General features: G+C 45.1%; 1 protein-coding gene across 13 annotated transcripts in view; it reads left to right on the forward strand.

Annotated features, from left to right (window-relative positions):
• The window catches only part of clasp2 (cytoplasmic linker associated protein 2), a 116,663-nt gene that overhangs the window by 11,103 nt on the left and 82,986 nt on the right, over positions 1-22,574 (forward strand). For 11 of the 13 annotated variants that reach the window (XM_083763702.1, XM_083763709.1, XM_083763713.1 and 8 more), the window contains exons 2-6: positions 3,122-3,200; positions 11,309-11,412; positions 12,904-12,995; positions 16,099-16,174; positions 19,028-19,125. In XM_083763702.1, coding sequence (XP_083619828.1) covers positions 3,122-3,200; positions 11,309-11,412; positions 12,904-12,995; positions 16,099-16,174; positions 19,028-19,125 — 449 coding nt within the window. Of the gene's footprint in view, positions 1-3,121; positions 3,201-11,308; positions 11,413-12,903; positions 12,996-16,098; positions 16,175-19,027; positions 19,126-21,556; positions 21,886-22,574 lie in introns of those variants that run through there. The other 2 variants (XM_083763707.1, XM_083763706.1) reach the window with 2 other exon arrangements.

The raw sequence follows: 22,574 nt of genomic DNA on the forward strand, positions 1-22,574 counted from the left end.
GTCTCTCTCTCTCTATCTCTATCTCTCTCCAACTGGGTAAGGCAGATGGCTGGCCGCCCACCTAGAGCCTGGGGTCTGTTCAAGCCGGGTGTCTTCCCGTTGAAGGGGAGTTTTTCCTTTCAGCTGTTGCCAAGTGCTGGCGGGAATTGTTGGGTCTCTGTAAGAGTATGGTGTTGAGTCTGTTGACCTGCTCTATATGAAAACTGTCATGAGACAACTATGCTATGATTTGGTACCCTATAAATTAAACAGACTTGACCGTGGACACGGTTCATCAGCGCAGAACATCCAGTTATATCCTCAGCAAAAGGCTGATGCACACCTCAGAAGGCTAGTGACGGGTGCATAGGGCGATAGAGCATATATTAAAAAGGGTATCTTGGGAAAAACAAAAAAGGTCCCGCACACCGTCAGACACTTGCCAAAATGTTGCTCTTTATTAGGTCGACGTTTCGGTCGATTAGACCTTCATCAGGACAGACAATGATTTGTCTGTCCTGATGTGGGACCTTTTCTTTGTTTTTCAAAGATACCCTTTTTAATATCCTGTCTTTTATCATTTGACGATGATGGACCTGAGGTCTGATCCAGTCTAGGGTTGGGTTTCGGAACCTGATCCAATATTGACGAACCGGAATCGGTTCCAACCATTTCTGGAATATGTTTCCTGTTACACTGTCACAGCTGGTATGTGGACGTCATGTCTGCTATGCAATTAAATGCCTTTTTACATTTACAGTCTCCAGCAGACTCCCCACAGGTCCATGGTCAGTTGGATGGGGATGAGTTGAGGGACAGGGAGGGAGTCCATGATGATGATACAATACAAGCACAAATGTCACATGCCCCGTTTCACTTCCCTACTCATGTCTCACTGGAAATATAAGGCCAGGCGGAAAGAAAACAATCCAACAATGGTGTCTTGATGAATAGTGTTTTATTAAGTGAACGGAGGAAGTGCTTTCTCTAAGGTGCAGCTTGGCTGAGGCCTACTTAGTCATTGTTGGGAGGACCCGTTGACCGCAGGTCGGGTAGTACAACTCAAAAACATTGTTGACTTGACATATTGGAGTTGTGTATAATATATGGCCCAGGCCATATGGCAACTATGTTCTTTACTAAGAATTGTTGTACCAGTAGATTAAATAATCTTCCAAAGATGAAGTGTTGAGATTTTATTAAGAAGATTCAGCAGAGTAGCGGCACACGGAGAGTAAGGAACAGGCCGCCTCGCCTATTCCGGCAGCCCCTCCGGGCGCAAGCCTCCCCAACCCCAATCCCAGACGGTTCTTATTGCCCACTATAACAGAGAGACTATGGTCATATAAGGAAGGATCTTCGCTAAAGATAAGGGCGACACACAAATAGTTACACAAGTACACATTCGCTGCCATAGTGATGGTAAGCATGTAGAAGTCAGGTCAGCTGTTAGATTGACAACTGCAGTTGGAGTCAGAATGAGTACATTGATGCTGTGAAAAGTGCCTCTAGTGTTGACTGTAGATTGACAAATATAGAATAATACATTATATTTGGCATTCTAAAATAGCCGCCCATAACCATAACAGAATACACAATGAGAGACGTTTATTCTAATATGTACAAGCGAGCTTGTTGGGCTATTTTGGGCAAAAAGATTGATTTTGCGTAATGTGATTCAAGATGATAAAGTACAGCTGCAACTCAAGTCTGTTTCACACGAGTAGAAGTGATTAAGATGCATGAGAGCATGAAAGAGTGACATGATCTAATCCCCAGTGGACTTGGAAAGGAACCCATTTAAAGAGTGACATGATCTAATCCCCAGTGGACTTGGAAAGGAACCCATTTCTCTGGCTGTGTGCTGGCTGGCACCCACTTAAACGAGTGAACTCGGCGAACTTATTCTATTTTTCCCCCCCGTGAAAATATTTTTAAGTGCAACGGTAGCATTGGTGGTAGGGGAAGATGAGAGAAGGTGTTGTCACTCATGAATGATGATGGCACAAAGCACGTCTACAAAGCATTCAGCAACATGACGTACACACTCACAGACACATTGCCGACCGCGTATCAGATTCATAACCTCATCATCCCCCACAGGCCCAACATTGTACCATACACACAACGGCTACAGCCATCGTAAAAAATAAACGACTGTGGCATTTCTATAATGTGATCAAAGCCTTGGGGAGGGAAACCTCCCCAAGGCTTGTTATGGTATCAATAGCAACACATGTGTCATTGGACCCGAGGGTGTAGTAGCTGGCTGTTAACATGGAAGTATAGGGTCCTTATGATCCGTGGAAGTGTCCCTGACCCTGAGCAAGGCACTAGACCCCTAGGCCCTAACCTCTCCTGATGAGCAGGGGTTGGTGCTTTGCATGGTTGAACTCCAGCCTCCATTGTATTTGTTTGTGGTGTGTCAATGTGTGTTTGTGTGAGTGGGTGAATGAAATGCACATCGTCAACTAGCACTCTGGAGGAAGACTATGGATATAGAAATGCTCCATATACCGTTTATGGATCTATACGTTTCGGACTGTGGGTTTAAATCACACGGATCCTAGCCTAGTAGCCTTCCTATTCTGCGCATGTCATTAGCCAATCTAAAATCACATGCAGGTCTGCTATTTTAGTCCAAGAGGTTTGGTGTTGAGGTGTTGAGGATCAGGTACAGAATCCAGCCTGACCCGGTCAACACGGTAATGTATCGTCTCTGTCGGGTGGAAACCGAAAGATACAAACCTGTTACTTTTCACGATTCACAATTCAAAAGCGGCGAAAGTAGCAGATCTACAAGCTCAAAACGCGTCGCTTTGCACCACGTTTCGAGCTTGTACATCTGCTACTTTTTATGCTTTTGTTGTGTGACGCTGCAGGGCATTAATTTACAAAAAGAAACATTTTTAAATCTGGAGATATGCGGTTTCTGCCCCGACAGTTACGATATAGGGTTAACACTGTTCTGCTGAACTGTACCGTCTTCCTGCCAGGCTGCCACACCTCCTACCACCAGCATCACGGTGGAAGAAGATCCAGGACCAACATTGGTATTAACGTGAAACGGCCAAACTGTCTGATGTTGACCCCACATTAACCATGTCTCTCTTTCTCCATCTTTCTGTCGTGTCTCCTGCAGGTGGTTCTTGTGGGAATAGACATCTGCGGGGCGTTCGTCGACCGCTTAGGGGAACGCTTCAAGGGACACCTGGGCACAGGTGAGACCTGGCATCATCATCCAGCCTTTATTAACACGGAGAAACCTGGTTTCTAGCCTACCTTCAAAATGCAGTGATCAGCGTTTTACTCGTCACAGTTTGGACGAGTCTGCTTGTTGCTACACCCTCTCTTGTCTAAACTGGTTTAATGACGCAACACACACACCTCTATATCGGAGAATAAATTATTCTCTATAGCAGTGATTCTAATCATTTTCAGGCCGCAACCCCCCCCCCCCCCCCCCCCCATCATCGTTGTACTGGGATCCCCACCCTGACAAGCACTTGGAATTGTAGGACGTGATGCATTACATATAGTTTAACTCGGTTCCACAGATAAATATTGTGAAAATAGACTATCTACAAGCTCAAAGTGCCTCACAGCGCCCCTATCAACACTGTAAAATCCTCTGTGTGAATTGAACCCTGAAGAGTGTAAAAATGGAACTAAATGGACCCGTAAAGGCTGACGGTGTCATCCGCTCCTTGCGTCCGACCCATTGTTTACATTGGCTGTAGCCACAGCGGAGGCATCCGGTGCAGTGAGTGCGTCAAAACCTGTGGGAGCGTCTTTCAGAGCTCAGTTCAATTTGGGAGCGTTGACGCTCCGCACAGACCGTCCAGAATGAGAAAGGTAACCGCTTTATATTTCTGACTTTCATGGCAGTGGACGACGTACAGGTATGTTTGTTTTGAAACGGGTGATGTGAACAAGTGGAAACGAGCATCAGAGCCTTAAGGGTCCATTTGGTTTCGACACACTCTCAGTTACAGACCTATAAGGGTCCAGTTGGTTTTAATACGCTGTCAGTTACAGACTTGTGTCACTGCGTTGTACATGAGTTATAGCATCAGCAGAGTATCAATGTTAGGTATATTTGTCAGGTTACATCACAGTCATGTAACAATATCATCATAATCGATTAAAATCGAGTCACACCGGTGACAATTTAAATCACGATTAAATCACAACTTGAATCGTGATGCAAACAGCAGAGGGCACGTAAAAAAATAAGAGATAGAAATTTGTCTGGAAAAGGGGAACCCTGTTTGGGTTTTTTAAGCCCAAACCACACCAAAGGGTCAGGTTGGGACTAGGGCAATATCGCCATACCGCCGGTATGTAACGCATACCGCGGTATCAGGTTCATTACCGCAGTAAACCTTTTTGGTATTACTTTTTTTTAACTTTCTTTTCTCTGTTCGTGCTGTTCTGGTGACCTAAGTTCTAGGCCTACGAGTGCATATGGTGCGATATGAAATGAAAAGTTTATCATAATAGACGGAATCAGTGAGGCTCAGTGTAATCAGCAGCAATAGTCAGCAATAATGTTAACTCATGGCGGCTGGAAGTTGAACCTTTAAATTCATCATATATTATGTTTGGCTCATCAATCTATCGTCAGTTAACTTAGAATTTGTTTAATATGTTTAAGATAATAGGTTCCATGATGAGGGGACGTTTTTGAATGGTGAGGTGTTTGTTTCATGCGATGCGCGAGGGAGGGCAGAATCCATTTCTTCCGGCCGACGTGCCGGCCGGTAAGCACCGTGGCAAACTTAAAAACTTTTATTTTATAATGTTCTTTCGTAGCCTTTATTGTGTATGGACACAATAGCTACATTTTAGACTGTATCATTATTGTATATTATATTAAAAAAAATAGCCGTATTGAATTAATACATATTTAATTATTTGATAGGCAGGCAGGCAGACAGACAGACAGACAGACAGACAGACAGTCTGTCTGCGTGTCTGTCTGTCTGCCTGTCGTCTGTCTGCCTGCCTGCCTGTCTGTCTGTCTGTCTGCCTTCCTGCCTGTCTGCCTGCCTGCCTGCCTGCCTGGTGTCTGTCTGTCTGTCTGTCTGTCTGTCTGCGTGTCTGTCTGCGCGTCTGTCTGTCTGTCTGCCTGCCTGCCTGCCTGCCTGCCTATCAAATAATTAAATATGTATTAATTCAATACGGCTATTTTTTTAAATATAATATACAATAATGATACAGTCTAAAATGTAGCTATTGTGTCCATACACAATAAAGGCTACGAAGGAACATTATAAAATAAAAGTTTTTAAGTTTGCCATGAGCGGGATCCGAACCAGGTGCCACACGGAGCAATAAATCGAGAGGCATTTGCACAGACCCCTAGACTATTAGAAAGCCGTGACTTACCTTAAAGAAACGTTCCACTGGGAGGCGGTCTTTTGCAACGAGAGCAGAAAAAAAAAATTATATGAAGAAAGATAACGATATGATTGGGTGTTTTACAGCAGGAAGTATTAAGTTAGCTATAATAATAATAATTCATATTCGTAGCACAGCCAGTGGTCACGTGACTTGACACATTTACCCCCGCACGCACGCACGCACCTCCCCTCCCGTATCGGACTATTGTCCCGTCTAACCTCCTGGGGTGGACCGCCTCTCAATCACGGACCGGCCGACTTAATCACGGACCGGCCGACCTAATCACGGACCGGCCTACATAATCACGGACCGGCCGACCTAATCACGGACCGGCCGACGTAATCACGGACCGGCCGACGTAATCACGGACCGGCCGACGTAATCACGGACCGGCCGACCTAATCACGGACCGGCCGACATAATCACGGACCGGCCGACGCACCTACGGACCGGCCGACGGTGCTTACCGGCCGGTGCATCGGCCGGAAGAAATGGATTCTGCCCTTGCTGCGATGCGCTGCTATGCTGAGCCGACATTTCCTTGTAGCGAGAATGCTTGCCATTGCGATTCCAAAACTAAATGACTGTGTTTTAAATCATTCCAACCAACCTGATAGACCTACCTATTAAACCTCTAAACGTTTTATAGATAAAAACAGTTCTGTCCGTCTTGTCTGTAAACCTTTACACGAGCGACCTGCAGTGGAACTCTGCCTGGATCTCTGCTTTTCTCTCTCACTCTCTCGTCTCTCGCTGACAGACACTGCACGTCTCATGCAATGTTCATGAATCCAAGTAATTGTACCTGAGGTATGCAGAAGTGCATACTTATATAATGCTGTAGGACTATTTGTGGCGGTGATGCGTCACATTACTTGACCTATCCTATGGTATATAAACAGTGCTGCTGGTCTACCTTAAAAAAACGTTTTGTCCTAACTTGGGACAAAACGTTTTTAAAGTAGACCACACCAATGCAACTCATTGCAACTCAATGAGTTGCATTGGTGTGGTTTACCTTAAACACTTTGTCCCAACCCGACCCTGTGGTGTGGTTTGAGCTTTACCCTTCAAGACGGAAACCCACCTTTGGATTCTTGTTGGATTCAGTAGCCGGATGAGCGGATCCTGTACGTACAGGATATACTATAGCAACATAACATCTTTGTATCGTGATTTGAATCGTATCGTGAGTTGAGTGAGTCGTTACAAGCCAATTCAACCACATTGTCCACAAGGTTGACTTTTGCAGGTAAAATCCACATGGTAGATTGACAGGAAAAGTAAAGTGGATGGAGAGTTTAACTGTCACTAGGTATGTTTTACTGTGTAGTTCCAGGCCATGCATTTAGCTTTTAACTAGAGTTCCAGAGTGAACACACAGTGCTGAGTGAGCGGCAGTGCGGCACACTTTAGAAGCTTTCTTCACAATGTGTTCCGTTGTTCAGAGTCTGGAGGTATTTGTACTTTTGACGTAACTACTCTTGAGCCGTGCCTTCTGCATTGTTGGTCTAAGCTGTGTGTGTGTGTGTGTGTGTGTGTGTGTGTGTGTGTGTGTGTGTGTGTGTGTGTGTGTGTGTGTGTGTGTGTGTGTGTGTGTGTGTGTGTGTGTGTGTGTGTGTGTGTGTGTGTGTGTGTGTGTGTGTGTGTGTGTGTGTGTGTGTGTGTGTGTGTGTGTGTGTGTGTGTGTGTGTGGACAAGTAACAAGGAGAGGAGAGAGAGCGAAACAGAGAGCGGGACAGGGGGCAGAGGCGAAAGAGAGATTCCAGAGCTGACAGCCATGACTTTAGAGAGATGTCACACACACACACACACACACACACCCTAAACCCAGTTGTGTGTGGTTGTACACTAGTCCATTCATTGCGTTGTGACTTCCGTGCCCCCACAACTCTCTAGTCTCACTTCAACTTTGTCCTTCCTCTAAGACACATCAGCAGCAGCATGGGCTGGTCGTCGTCCCCCCCCCTCCTCTCTCTCTCTGGGCTATTCTTTATCTCTTAGTCTCTCTATATTTAGGGTGTAAATGGTCAGTGTGGTGGCGGTGCTGTAGGTCACCCCATTAGCGTGTAAATGGTCTGTCACTGTGTGGTGGCGGTGCTGTACTGTAGGTCACCCCATTACGCACCCCTGAAACCACGCCTAATAACACACATGACCTCATGCACATACGTAGTGCTGCTTCGGACACCATTGTATGTTTGTGTTTTTTGAGTGTTATGCAAGTTTTTGGCCCCCTACTGTATGCGCCCTGTGGCAGGTGTCACCGGTTGTCATCATTATCACCAGCCTCTTCCTCTTGACACGCACGCACACACACACACACACACACACACACACACACAACTGGGTTTAGGCTATGTAACTGTGTGTGTGCGTGTGTGACATCTCTCTAAAGTCATGGCTGTCAGCTCTGGAATCTTTCTCTTTTTCTCCTCTGCCCGCTCTCCCTCTCTCTGTTTCTTTTTCTCTGTGTTGCTATCCTCTCCTTGTTACATGTCTGCACACACACACACACACACACACACACACACACACACACACACACACACACAAGAGCATAATGACTAATTAGCAATTGATCCATGGCAATATAAAGTGTGTGCGTGCACGCACAACCTTGCGCGTCTTGCCCGGCAGCACTCATTCGGTGGAAGTGAAACGAGACGATCTCTTTAAAAAGGGCAGGGCTTTGACGTAACCGAGACCTCTCATTGGCCCCAGGCGTTTCATTCACACACATCAGTCAAAAGGAGGAGTGCAGCCATTGGCCAGGCCAGAGGCATCGGGCTCTCATACTGAAAATATCCAACAAAGGAACCGAAGGAAGGTTGACGGAATAGATGAGCCAAGTTCAGGGTGTTCCACAAGTGCCAGCTGCCTGCCAGATAGAACATATCCTGCCTGAAACCTTTTTATATTACAAACTTTTTTCACTAGATGACGAGTATCCTTTCTGATTGGCCTACCACTGGTGTCTGTATAAGGAGCTCTGCAACTCTAACTGCGTCTGAGCATTTCTTACGAGTAGCAAAAAAGCTAATCCCCCTAAAATAAAATAAAATAAAATCTGTTCTACACAAGTTATCTTATGTGTTCCATTGAGGTGTTTTAGGAGTTTGTAATGAAATGTTTTGTGCTAGGGACCACCAGAAGAGAAGTTTTGTGTTAAAACTTTCAACATTTTTTCCATACATGTTCAAGAATAGCTATTTTTGAATAGCCAACACGACAGTCTAAATCGGCACCGATGCTTTCCTGGTTTTGATGGGTTAATAGGTGATTCCGATCATCCTATATATTATAACAGAATAATGGATACATGGGGATATGAGATCGTATGTGTCAAAACATCACATTTGATACATTTGTGTATTGTTGACAGTCGGCCTTCTTTCTTTAAAAACAAAATAATCAGAAATCTTATTCCAATTCTGTTAAGCTCCTTATTTTCAAAGTCTTATCCTCCTCTAGCTCCTCAGGCATGGAAATGTTAAGAGTAGAAGGCAGGCACGAAAACATACTGTACACTCGCACGACATCTGGCTAGCTACTTTTTTGACCCAGCTGGACATTGTATACACTAGTGGTGGTCTGGTGGAACTGTGTGTGTGTGTGTGTGTGTGTGTGTGTGTGTGTGTGTGTGTGTGTGTGTGTGTGTGTGTGTGTGTGTGTGTGTGTGTGTGTGTGTGTGTGTGTGTGTGTGTGTGTGTGTGTGTGTGTGTGTGTGTGTGTGTGTGTGTGTGTGTGTGTGTGTGTGTGTGTGTGTGTGTGTGTGCACGTTTGATGCTAACTTCAGCAGATGACGTAACATTGTCTCTCTCTCTGTGACAATGCCCCCCTTGTCACATTTGTGTTTGCGGGCATTGTCCTTGTTTCCTCGGCAACCAGCTGTTGTGGTAACTTTTATTTTCACATGCACACACGCATTCCTATCCCAAAACATAAGTGGGCGAGTGATGTCATCTCCCATTTCATCATGTGCGAGAGTGATGTCATCTCCCATTTCATCATGTGCGAGAGTGATGTCATCTCCCATTTCATCATGTGCGAGAGTGATGTCATCTCCCATTTCATCATCTGCGAGAGTGATGTCATCTCCCATTTCATCTGAACGAGTGTGTGCGCTTGCTTGCTTGAGTGCCATGTACATTTGAGTTTATATATGGTTCTCAAATTGTGGGTCGGCACTCGGCACCCCCAGGATGCAGTATATGCACATTGATTACTTTTGACCATTACTGATTCAAAGGTAATAAACAAACTATACTGCAGTTATGAAAAATTGTCAAATATTGGCCAAATTGTCAAATAGGACCTAAAGAGTGCACTGCAAATGCCTCAACTCCTACTATTCCAAGTGCTTGTCAGGGTGAGGGGGGTCCCCACTCCCCAGTTCAAATGTGATTATTTTGGGGGGTCACTACTCTCGACTGAAAGGTTATTAAAGAGAGAGCCACTGGTTTTAGAGGACGTTTTCCTCACACATTAGAATCCAGACGCAGCAACATCGTCATCTGATGTTTTGTGCGTCGGCATCAGTACTGAAACACGCTCGTGGCTTTTTATTTTATTTTGCTGACTCTCAACGAGTCACCACCGCACATTGAAAAGCACAGCAACTTATACTGTACTGCGTCAGACTGTTAACAATCCAGAGCACATGGCCTGGCAGTGTTTAAATCTAAATCTGTTCTCCCACAGGATGTAAGGCACTTGGGGAGACACTTAGAATGGGGGATCTTGAAACTTCTGCCTCTCGGAGACTTTGTGCGAGTATATACGAGCTTTTTAAGATTCCAGAAAGATATTTCAGGTCGTCGTTGAACTTCCTGCCTGGTTTAACCTCGTCCTGCCTATACAATAGGGAGGTCATGGTGAAACTAAGTGGTTTTTATCCTTTTAACTTTTATCCTTTTTAACCTTTAACTTGGCTCAGTCCCAAAAGTAAACATTGTGGAATATCAGGCCTGACAAAACTGTCTTCACTCTGTTCACATTTTCAAGGATTAATTTCCCCTCTCGCTCTCTCTCTCTCTCTCTCTCTTTCTGTTCACCTTTTCAAGGATTAATTTCCCCTCTCTCTCTCTCGCTCTCTCACACACACTTGCACTCACACACAGCTGATAAGCTCAAATCCTCCTTCCACATTCCTCATGGCTGCCAATGTTGACATCATGCAGGAGTTTTTTTTCTCCTCCCCTTTTTGTTCCACTAGGGGGCAGCATTTGTTTTGTTTATACTACTTCAGTTGACTTGATTTAATAGACAAACCACCAACCACTGGTCTAATTAGATTTCTCTAGGTCCTTGTGATCCTGTAGTTCACTGAGGCACTGCACTCTCTCTGCTTTCTGTGTGTGTGTTATTACAGGGGTGGGAAACTTTGATGATGGAGAAGGCCACTATATTTCCACACATTACATATTACTGTGACACTGTCATTGCATTATTACGTGTCGCACTGCAACGCGTTTTGAGCTTGTAGATCAGCTATTTGTGTTTTTATTTGAACTGAAATCCTGAATTATCTTTAGCTCTTTTTCAATTTGGAATCCTGAAAAGTAACCTTTTTATTTAATTTATAAACTAAATACAAATACATTGGACATTTAAGTGAGTAATTATAGCGGGTCATCAATTATATATCAGTATTCTGATATTAACCTGAGGGGCTGCATTAAGTGAAGGTGGGGCCCGCCAGTGGGCACATCCTGTGTTACTGTTTACCATGCTTATTATTGTAAGTCGCTCTCCATAAGACCGTCTGATTGACTCTGATAAATGCCTACATTTTAAATATTGATGTGAAATATTAACCTTTTTGTCTCTCGTTCTCTCTCGTTCTCTCTTTCTGCCCCCCCCACCCCCCATCTCTGCCCTCCCTCTTTTCTCTTTCTCTCTCCCTCTCTCCCCCCTCCAGTTCTGCCAGCTCTGATAGACAGACTGGGTGACGGTAAGGACCAGGTCAGGGAAAACAGCCAAGCTCTCATCCTACGCTGCATGGAACAGGTTGCCTCGCCTATGGTGAGACACACACACACACACACACACACACACACACACACACACACACACACACACACACACACACACACACACACACACACACAGAGTAAAATCATCACTGTAACGGTGATCAAGGGCTTCACAGCGAGAAACTTCCCTTGACACTCTCTGTCGAAGCTTGGCTCCGCCGGACGGCACACAGGCACACACACACACACACACACACAGAGTAAAATCATCACTTAACTCAGAGTATGCGGATGTAACCATTTTGCATACTCTAAATCAGTGTTTTTTGACCAGTGGTCAGGGGACCACCAGTGATCCTTGAGGAGGCTCCAGGTGGTCCCCAGCTAAATGATGGGGAGTTGGTAACCAAATGGACCCTTATTCAATCTTTATTTTAATTTTTATGGGTCCATTTGGTTTCATTTTACACTCAAGAGTTAAATTATTGTTAAACATCTGCTTTACTTAATTTGCAAGAGGTCTACACAATTAGAGAATGTATAAGAATTGTTATTTTTGATCAATGTTGCCACATCAATACAGCATGGAATCTTAAGAATTAAAACACAATCTGTGACTCCTCTGCATTGAAGCAGCAGTGCCTTGCTCAAATGAGCACACAGAGGAGCAGTTGGAGGTTCAATGTCAGTTAAAACAACCTGGAGGAGTCAGGAATTGAACCGACGGCTGCTCTACCTACAGCACTACGGCCAACCTGAAAGACTATAGTATTTTAACCACTCAGGCCAGGGTTTACCCCATCTAAATAGGGATAGGTTTGTTCACCACCAAGTGTCACTGTTGCACAGCCTAACACACAGACACAGACAGGCCAGGGAAAAGGGCTTGTACAGTACAGTACAGTACAGTACAGTACAGTACAGTACAGTGCACTCACATCAGACGGGTCTGATTTAGTTTTTGCTTCATCATGTCACTCAAATCACAAGGCACACCTTGTGGCAGCTCTCTGGATAGTGGCAGGATATTATGAACAGGATGATGGAACAGTATGAAGGGGAAGGATCAATAATCCATGTGAATGAAGGCACTTCCTCTGGGTGTGTTCCTGATGAAAAGTACACAAGCTTAAAGCCTCCTGGCTCTGTAACGGTGATTAAGGGATTCACAGCGAGAAACTTCCCTGGACACGCTCTGTTTAATATTATTTTTACATTTTCAATGCTGCTAAGCATCCAGCTATATACTGTATGCTTCGAATACCGGTAATTACATATACAGTAGGACACATATACGTGACTGCAAAGATGAGACGGATGCCGGGGTTAACCCAGGATCATTTTCAGTGCTTCCATCTTCCAGACTGTATGACTGCACGACGGAAGCATTTGAAAATTGTGGGAGGCAGCAGTCTGGCTCGAGAGAGACTCATACTTACTCATACCTACAGATGGTTTCTGTAACTGTACTGCCGTCTCCCTCCCTCTCTCCCTCTCTCTCTCTCTCTCTCTCTCCCCCCCCCCCTCTCTCTCCGTGCAGTTTGTTTGGGAGAGGCTGATCCTGGGCTTCAAACACAAGAACTTCCGCAGCAGAGAGGGACTGTGTCAGTGTCTCAGCGCCACCCTCAACACGTGAGTGACTTCCTAATAATATAAAGTACTTCCTGGGTCAGAGGTCAAAGGGATGGTGGCATTTTTAACATGTGTACCAGATACGGTGAAGAACCCCCATGTTGTGATGGAATCCTACAAATATAATGGGTTTTTACCTCCCTTTTGGGTGATGAAGCATACTGTCAGTCAGTCTTCAAAGTTGGGCACGCCTGCTTTGTTTGTTTGAGACGAACACATGCGTACGTACGCACGCGCGAGCGTCCTGGGCTTAATCCTTTTTATGGTTTCTGTTAGTGTGAATCCATGGAGATGACACATACACACACACATGCCGAGCACACACACAAACAATGCATGGCACTGCTTAAACAGTACAGACAGTAGTAGCAGTGATGGCCATTTAGTACAGAGCATTTTCAAGTGGGATCAATTAGTATCTCCATGGTTTATTTTTATAACACAAGGTGCTACACATCTACAATTTACTTGCGTTCAGCTAAAACGGCAGGAATGAATGGTCTTAAGACAGCTGAGAACCACCGTGCTACCATGCATTTCTAATTGTTATAAAGGATCACAAAGCATGTCCGCACGGACAGGGGACAGATAGGCGTGTACACAGCCTCGTTGTTGGTCAGGGGACAGCTAGGTTTGTAAACAGTCGGTTTAAAAAAAACGGGTCACGGAAAGGACGCTGAGCCTTTTGTCTGTGTTGTTCTGCTGCCACCGAAGCGTTAAGGTTTTTCATCAGGTGAAATCACTGAAATACCTCCACTGCCTCGTAATCCTCTCAGGGTATAGAGCACCGATTGTAATCTCACCATCAGTGTTTTCCATCATCAACACTACAAGGCGTTTTTGTGCTTAGAGCCGCGCAGCTGTGAACCTGTAAGTCTGCACTGTTCCAAATGGGCTAATCTTTTAGTTTTTACGCCCATCCGTTAAGTAATGAACTTTATGCTCAGCTCCATTATGTTGAGATATACGTAGGGGTGATCAGGTCCAGAGCCCTGGCAGAGGCCTTTTGTGGTGGTTCTGGACAACCGTGGGTCCGACCGACTCGACACCAGGCACTGCACCCCTTGTGGGGTTGTGGGACGTGTGTGTCGGTGGGGCCAACAGTTCTCGAGTTACGTGGATTTCAGACGTGCGTACACACACACACACACACACACACACACACACACACACACACACACACACACACACACACTCACTCACTCACTCACTCACTCACTCACTCACTCACTCACTCACTCACTCACTCACTCTCACACACAGAGAGAGACCTGGTGCATTTATAGATGGATGTTGTTTAGACAGATGCTAGGTTTAATGTCTATTTAAGCCCCTACATTGTTCTCTATGTACTCTATTGATGTGATTTGCCTTGTTTATTGACTAGAGTTAGTTTACTCTGCTTGGATAAGGGCATCTGCTAAATGCCTAAATTGTAAAATCCTATTTGAAATTAATAAAACAAGTAGTTGAATCATGACAGAGGTGTGAGCTTGTAGATCTGCTATTATGTTTGCCTATATAATAGCATGCCCAAAACAGTGATTTCAGGTTGAATAAAAAAAAACACCCCACATATTCTAATATTCCCATGATCCCATTGTTGGAGAGAAAGTAGGTTCCTCGCCCAAACCGCTCTGTCCATTTCAAAGACCCCCACCGCATCTGAACGGGGTCACGCCATGCACGAGGGGCCTTTTGGAATCGCACTGCTAATTTTAGCACCATTTTGCTAAAGTCTGGTGACACAGTTCCGCTAAATGCTAAGCTGCTACCTGATAGCGTGGCTGTGCTTCTCATCACATACTGTACTGTACTGTACACAGACTTCACACACACACGCAGTGGGACCCTATGGACATTAAGTAGACTTCATGGCACAGCGACACTCCAACAACTGGTAAAAAATGCTTTCAGAATGTGTGTATTAAAGTTTTCTGATTTGACTGATTTCAGTCATTTGGATTCTATGGAAGTAAGTCGTGCCCCGGAAGTAGCTGATCAACAAGCAGTGTTGTAGATCAACTATTTTCGGTCATTGGTTATTTTGAGATTAATTTGAAGTGGTCAAAATATCAATAGAAGCATCTTCCGTAAACATGAATGGTCTGGGATATTTCATGAATGCATAAAGGTTATAAAGCCTCAACCTGCAATGTCTTCAACTGGTTGTATGTAGAACAGCTGCCGGTTTAGATTGAATAATGCTTAAACCACATCACCATTAAATTTTCATTCCATCTTTGCTTTATTCCATGAGAATGCTACCGTCGCGACGTGTAGCCGGGAAACTTCACATGTGACGTTTGTTGCGTGTGTACGTTCACTTGCTCTCGATTTGAACGTTTCTGCAGTGATTTCATGTGACTAATGAGATCTGTTGAGTCTTGGACCCATGAGATGTATGTATGTACAACAGCTTACCCATTACAATACTGAAAAGTGCAAATAATAAAAAACATCTTCAGAACTGCTTAAAATGGGATTTCTTTTGACGTACAGGTTTATCATTCCCCTGGAAGCATGTCCTAAATACCAGCCACGCAATTCGGAAGTTATTTGGATTCCATAGAAGCCAGCATGTCTTCTAAGTTACAGACACATTGAGAGCTTGTAGATAGGTTATTTTACTTTTGACAAACTAGCAATCTGTTCAGAAGCAAGTTATATTTCATATAAAAGCAAAGGTTCACCTGGTTGGCAGTATGTAGAAAGGCAGGAACAATATTACTAAAACATTATAATGTTACATATTGTGTTGACTATGTGGGTCTTCTTTCACACTGGTTCACAAATCTAGGACATGGTTGGTCATACACACATGTATTGTTTGTCACACTGCACCGATATCGCCTTTTTAATATCAATTGATTACGGTTCACAACTGTGTCCTATACACGCTCGTTACACTCCGGTTCAGATGCGATGAAAAAAAAGAAGAAGCGATAATTCACTTCCTGGGTCTCTGATTCCCAGTGAAAAAGCTTTCAAAATAAGAGACTCACTGTATTAAATGCATGGCTGGCGGTCCTGGAGTACACCTTTTGGACACCACATGGCACTGTTGGCGGTAAATGACTTAATCCATGCTTGTTTGTTTCAGGTACGGCGCCCAGCCACTCAGCCTCAGCAAAATAGTTCCTCATCTCTGTACTCTGACAGGAGACCAGAATCCACAGGTGAGATGCCACCTTCCGTGTGTGTGTGTGTGTGTGTGTGTGTGTGTGTGTGTGTGTTCTGCATATTAATTGTTCTCCTCGAGAGAAGAACAAAGTGTGAGGAAGGTAGTCATTTTTCTCTCTTTACGCGTGACTTGATTGTTGTGCCGGGATTTGAAGTTGAGTCACGTACATGAAATAGCTGATCTCCATGCTAGCTCACAATGCATCACATTGTAATGCGTGGCGGGCTTGCAAGAACTTTTTTGTCACGCAATTCCATTGAACTACAAATTATAAAATAAGGATAGTGTGTGTGCATGCGAGTGTGTGTGAGTGCGTGGGCCATGGCTTACAGTGGGCTGTATTCAGTCTCTCGGCAGCAGCGAGGCTGACACTGATGACATTATTCATGTTATTAGACTGTAACACTGAAACAAGACCCCTCAATGACAATGCCCCATCACACACACACACACGCACACGCACACGCACACACAGACACGGCTCAGTGGCTTGTATCGCTGAGCTAAAATCTGTTCACCCCTAATTCTCTACCCAATCATTATCCACCCACACACTGTTCCTCCGGCACACTCTGGACTCTTGAGAACTCCAGGGTTGTGCTGACAGCATCCCTCGCTCTAGCGGCCAATCACAGCAGCTTTCACAACAGATCTAGCCAATCACGTAGCTCAAAGTGACACCTATGGGTTGTAATTTGGTAACTTAACATCTGTGAGCATTCAGGATGTGTAGTTCCAGACTGTTTAACATTCAGGAGGTGTACTTCCAGACTCTATATAGCGTTCAGAAAGTGTAGTTCCAGAATCTATATAACATTCAGGAGGTGTAGTTCCAGAATCTATATAACATTCAGGAGGTGTAGTTCCAGACTCTATATAGCATCCAGGAGGTGTAGTTCCAGACTCTATATAACATTGAGTAGATGTAGTTCCAGACTCATTCAGAGATTGTGGAATAGTTGTATGACACACTGTCTATGGTAAAGCCAGTGTGTCAGTGTCAGAGGAGAATGGGTTAATCTGTGTGTGGGGAAGTTAACTGTAATCCCGGTGCTTTTAAAACACCCCCCCCCCAACAGACATCACCAGATTAACCATTCCAGACAGACACTAATACACACACAAGAACCAGACACTTGAATGCGTGTGCGCAAAGTGCATGTGTGTGATGTCTGTGTGTGTGTGTCAGAGGTGAGAGTTGACACAGGGCACAGACTGTGTCGGGAGGAAACGAGTTGATCTCCCGTCAGTCAGTACTCATCAGTACTAATCATTGTACATCATTGTACATCATTGTGACATGCATCATATATGCATCATATATGGCCAATACAGAATTCATTCCATATGTTGATCTGACCTCACAAAACCATGTACACTCAAGACATGCTCCATATGTGGCCACCACACTGGCCTCATCAAACCCTGGATAGCCATACATGGAGATAGAAGATAGAAGACTGGATCATCACCTAGATCTGCATATATGGAGCCGGGCAACAACTCTACATCTGACTTCACGGACACCAGATTAACCCTCCGATTGCCCGGGGTTATTTAATCCATGAAATCATAGCAGCCAATCGATTTATAGCAATGGAGCACTTTTACCGACGGACCGGAAGTTATACGGGATGTGGCTGGCGCAGCAAAATGTAGCCAAAACACTCTAAAGGCGATTGACAACAACGGGAGGCATGATTAAATCTAACGCGACTAGCGACTGGACAGCGGAGGGCCGTCTAACACAGGATCTTTTCTTAGAATTGGACTGGATGATTTAAATCGTAAGTTATTAACGTTTTCTTTGTCGTCGGCTAAACGGGGGGACATTTTCGATGACGTCCCACTGTTGTGCAACATCGAGGATTGCGCAACAGGTGCTCCGAGGCTGTGGAGCGATGCGAAATGGTTGAGAAATTACAGTTACCGTGTGGGGGTCCCCAGGGGGTCTACTGTACTGTACTGTACTATACTGTCACACCCGAAAACATCATATATACAGTTAATATGTGCGTGTGTCCGGACCTAGGGCTGTCAGAACTAATTTCATAATATGAATGAAATTCAAAAATGAAAATAAATAATATTCGAATGCTAATGGCAGAGGCACAAGAAAGCAACAGGGAATTGGCTGCACCAGACAGATCACCACTCCTGAACATTTGCGTTCGGAAATATCGCACCGGACCGGAGAGCACTCGCCTATTAGCTTGCATTGCACAGTGCAGTCAGTGCGCTATTTCCGAACGTGGTGATGAGTGGCAGGTGTTCCAAAACCGGAAAATAACATCAAGAGAAAAGTAATCTGCAGACTATGCATTGCTGGCCTGTTCATCGTGATATCCAAGCATTCTGTTGGTGGTCTGGAGTCTGGAGTTGTCCCGTTCATGATAGACTGACGAATGAAACTTTTTTCTTTTTTTTCCTGTGCCAACCATGGTGTTGGAATAATAGCTAACGTGCATACAAAACTTGATATTCTGAGGGGTTTTCATTTGAATATTTTCGAATATTAAAAATGATAAAGCAATGAAAAATCGAATGGGATTATAGAGGTAAACTGACAGCCCTAGTGTGTCCTAACACACGCACATAATAACTGTATATACTGTAAGTATATATATGTCACAACAGTGACACTTGGTGGTGAAAACCAACCGCTATTTTTGTGCTCGGACACAGCCAGCCAGCCAGGGACCCAGGGACGGATCCAGGGACACGCATAGCTGTCTATAGTGGCTGCACTACTCAAAAAACCACACAAAAAGTTAGAATATGGAAATGAGAGGTTTCTGTCCAACAGCGATATAATACTAATGTTTGACTTTTGTCTCTGTGTGTGTAGGTACGTGAGGCCTCCATAACGACGCTGGTGGATGTTTACCGTCACATTGGAGAGAAGGTTAGATCTGACCTGGGCAAGAGAGGACTGCCAGCTGCACGGTGAGTGTGTGTGTGTGTGTGTGTGTGTGTGTGTGTGTGTGTCTAGTTGTGCTGATACAAATTTGGTTGTGTGTATTTGTGCATATCCCTTGGTTTTGGCACTGTGTCTGTCCCAGGCCACACCATGCACCAGTCTCTCTCTCTCTCTAGCTCTCTCTCACTCTTTGCGCACACACACACACACACACACACACACACACACACACACACACACACACACAGAGACAGAGACACATTATTCTCAACACAATACACACTGGGTGCGAGGGGGAAACTCAGAGAGACGGGGTGAACAAGTGCTTGGAACAGCGTATTGTGGGACAACTGTGTGTGTGTGTGTGTGTGTGTGGTCTTAAGAGGCAACCGCTCCACTGAGTGGGTTGTTGTGGTTACATGTAATATGTCAGGATCAAGGTTATAATAGTTTAGATTTTTCTAATTCAGATAGTTTTAATAGTTTTTAGAGCAGATTTACTACATATTTTCATACTTTGGATTATTTGTCAGGTGCAAGCATGAGAAAAAGGTAAGTTTTGGTTAATACAAACTTAACTTTAACTTTTTAAAATGTATTCAATTACAGATGAAGGAAAACTAAGGGCATTTTGTCTATAATTTTTTATTATTGTTTTTGTTAGTTCTGTAAACACACACAATACAGTTTCAGTTAGTTATCGTTTATTTGTTTCATTTTAAGTTGTATTTTGTTCACTTAACAAAGTTATTCAAAGCACACACACTCTCTGGCTGATGTTGGATTATGGATTTTTTTATTTCCAAACCTCGGATTATGTCTCATTTTGAGCAGAAAAACTACTAAAGGCTCAATCATAGTCTGGATTTTCGGTGGTGAGGTGACCACCGCTCCAGTGGTGAGGTGACCACCGGAGCTGAAATAACGTTGAGCGGTGGTGAGTAAAAACAGAGAAGGGCTGGGGCGGTGGCAGTGGTTTGCTCTTCACCGCGGCTCGTGACATCATGCTGTAGTTTGGTGGTCAGCTCACCACCGAAAATCCAGACTATGAATAGCGCTTAATGCGCCCGTACGTGCACGTCAGATTCAATTTTTTTGGCACAGTGGGGTACAGTAGCTATTCTCGTTTCAGCACAGATTGTGTTAAAGAATGGTTCAGGAGCTGTGTTCACTGACCACCTACGCCATACAGATACGAAAGGGCAGTAAAAGCCATTGTATTTGTCTAGGAGGTTAGTGGTTCCCAATCTGTGGGTCCCCAGGTGGAGTATTTGAGTGGTTCCCCAGAGGATAATGATGCATTGCGGACAATTGTCGCTTCACCGGCACGTTTCACCGCTTTAGCGCTCCTTCAGCTGCCTACATGTCGGCACTTGCGGCGGTAGTTCAGTCTTCTTTAACTTTTTGGTGCACCCATACGCAGTTGCACCATATTTTGTGAGTGTGTGAGTGAGTGAGAGAGAGAAAGAGAGTGTGATCCAGTGCTGCAGCCAGGGCCCTGCATGCAGACTAGATCACATATCAGGGCACAAGAACTGGAATCACGTAACACACACACAGAGAGAGGGAGAGCGAGGTAGAGAGATGACAGGGAGAGAGAGAAAACGAGCTGCTTGACTTGCTAGCTGTGTACCTAACCGTCTTGAAGACCAGTCTGTTTATTATGTAACTTTACTGTGTGTGTGTGTGTGTGTGTGTGTGTGTGTGTGTGTGTGTGTGTGTGTGTGTGTGTGTGTGTGTGTGTGTGTGTGTGTGTGTGTGTGTGTGTGTGTGTGTGTGTGTGTGTGTGTGTGTGTGTGTGTGTGTGTGTGTGTGTGTGTGTGTGTGTGTGTGTGTGTGTGTGTGTGTGTGTGTAGTGGAGGGGTGACTGCCTCTGCAAGTTATGAAGTAGAGAGTTTGAGAGAGAGAGAGAGAGAGAATATGGGCCAAGGAGAGAGCAGGAATAGAGAGGGGGAGGTCTCTCTATCTCTCTCTCTCTCCGTCTTTCCTTGCCACTAGCGTCATGTCCCCTCCCCCATCCCTGGACACACTGTCTGTGTGTGTGTGTGTGCGTGCGCACGTACGTGTGTGTCTGTGCGTGTGTGTGTGGTTATGTAAATGGAACAGAATCAACTGCCTGGCTGTCACGGAAACTGCCCCCCACACATAGACACACACAGGGTCAGTGTGAGATTCAACTCTTCAGCGTGTGTGTGTTTGTATACAGTGCATAATACTGTATGAATGTGGATGTAAACCCAGTCCCCTGCTTTCCCTCCCTCTCTCTCTCTCTCCCTCTCTCTCTCCCTCTCTCTCTCTCCCTGTCTCTCTCTCTCTCCCTCTCCCTGTCTTTCTCTCTCTCTATCTCTCCCTCTCTCTCTCCCTGTCTCTCTCTCTCTCCCTCTCCCTGTCTTTCTCTCTCTCTCCCTGTCCCTCCCACCCTGTCGGTACTCGATGCACCATGTTAGATGCAAAGCGTGGTAGCAGAACCGCGGGGTTGCGCGCCGCGTGCCACTAGCTAACACAGCACGGGGCTTTCACACGGTAGCAGCCAGGCAGCCTATCAGGAGCAGCTCTGTTGTTTTTTGGGGGAATGCAAAGCGCTGCTGCTAACTAGCAACAAAGGAGGCTAACCTAACCGCACACAGCAGCCACTGCCTGCCTGCAGGATTGATTAAAATGCTAATGACGACCAGAGGCGGAGAGCATAGACGCGAGGGGATGCCGCGCGCCGCTCGCCACTACCACTGATTGGGGAGACGGAACCAGACAGAGTCAGACAGACAGACAGACACGCAGGACGGTTTGTATGGCTTCCATTCTAGCACACGCTACGTGTGTGTCACTTCACCTAGTAACAGGCAGGAGATTGGAGGGTGCTCTCTTGACAGCCGTCACACCGTTAGGTCTCGGGTGTTGTTGGTTTGATGTGATGGTGGATGTTGTTGTATCGCTGTAATATCAGCCATGCTTTGGTTTTACATACAGTGCGTGTGTGTGTGTGTGTGTGTGTGTGTGTGTGTTCTGGTTGGACGTGACATGTTTATGCATTGATTTATGTCTGACTGCCAGACTGAACTCTGAGAGATCCTTGCCTCTTTAGTATGCAGTCAATTCCCACCATTAATCTCTTCTGTCGTGTGTGTGTGTGTGTGTGTGTGTGTGTGTGTGTGTGTGTGTGTGTGTGTGTGTGTGTGTGTGTGTGTGTGTGTGTGTGTGTGTGTGTGTGTGTGTGTGTGTGTGTGTGTGTGTGTGTGTGTGTGTGTGTGTGTGTGTGTGTGTGTGTGTGTGTGTGTGTGTGTGTGTGTATTCATGTGTTGTGTCTAGAGCTCCATCAGTGTTGGTGACACCCTAGACACACCCACATGCGTGCCCACACACTCTCTCACACACACACACACACACACACACACACACACACACACACACCATCTCTCTCTCTGCCGGCGATGTATGTGCTGTTGTGTTCCCTGGGGATTCACCACACCTTCGCTGT

The sequence above is a fragment of the Protomyctophum parallelum genome, assembly GCF_964188405.1.
Source record: "Protomyctophum parallelum genome assembly, chromosome: 1".
In the NCBI taxonomy this organism is placed as follows: Eukaryota; Metazoa; Chordata; class Actinopteri; order Myctophiformes; family Myctophidae; genus Protomyctophum; species Protomyctophum parallelum.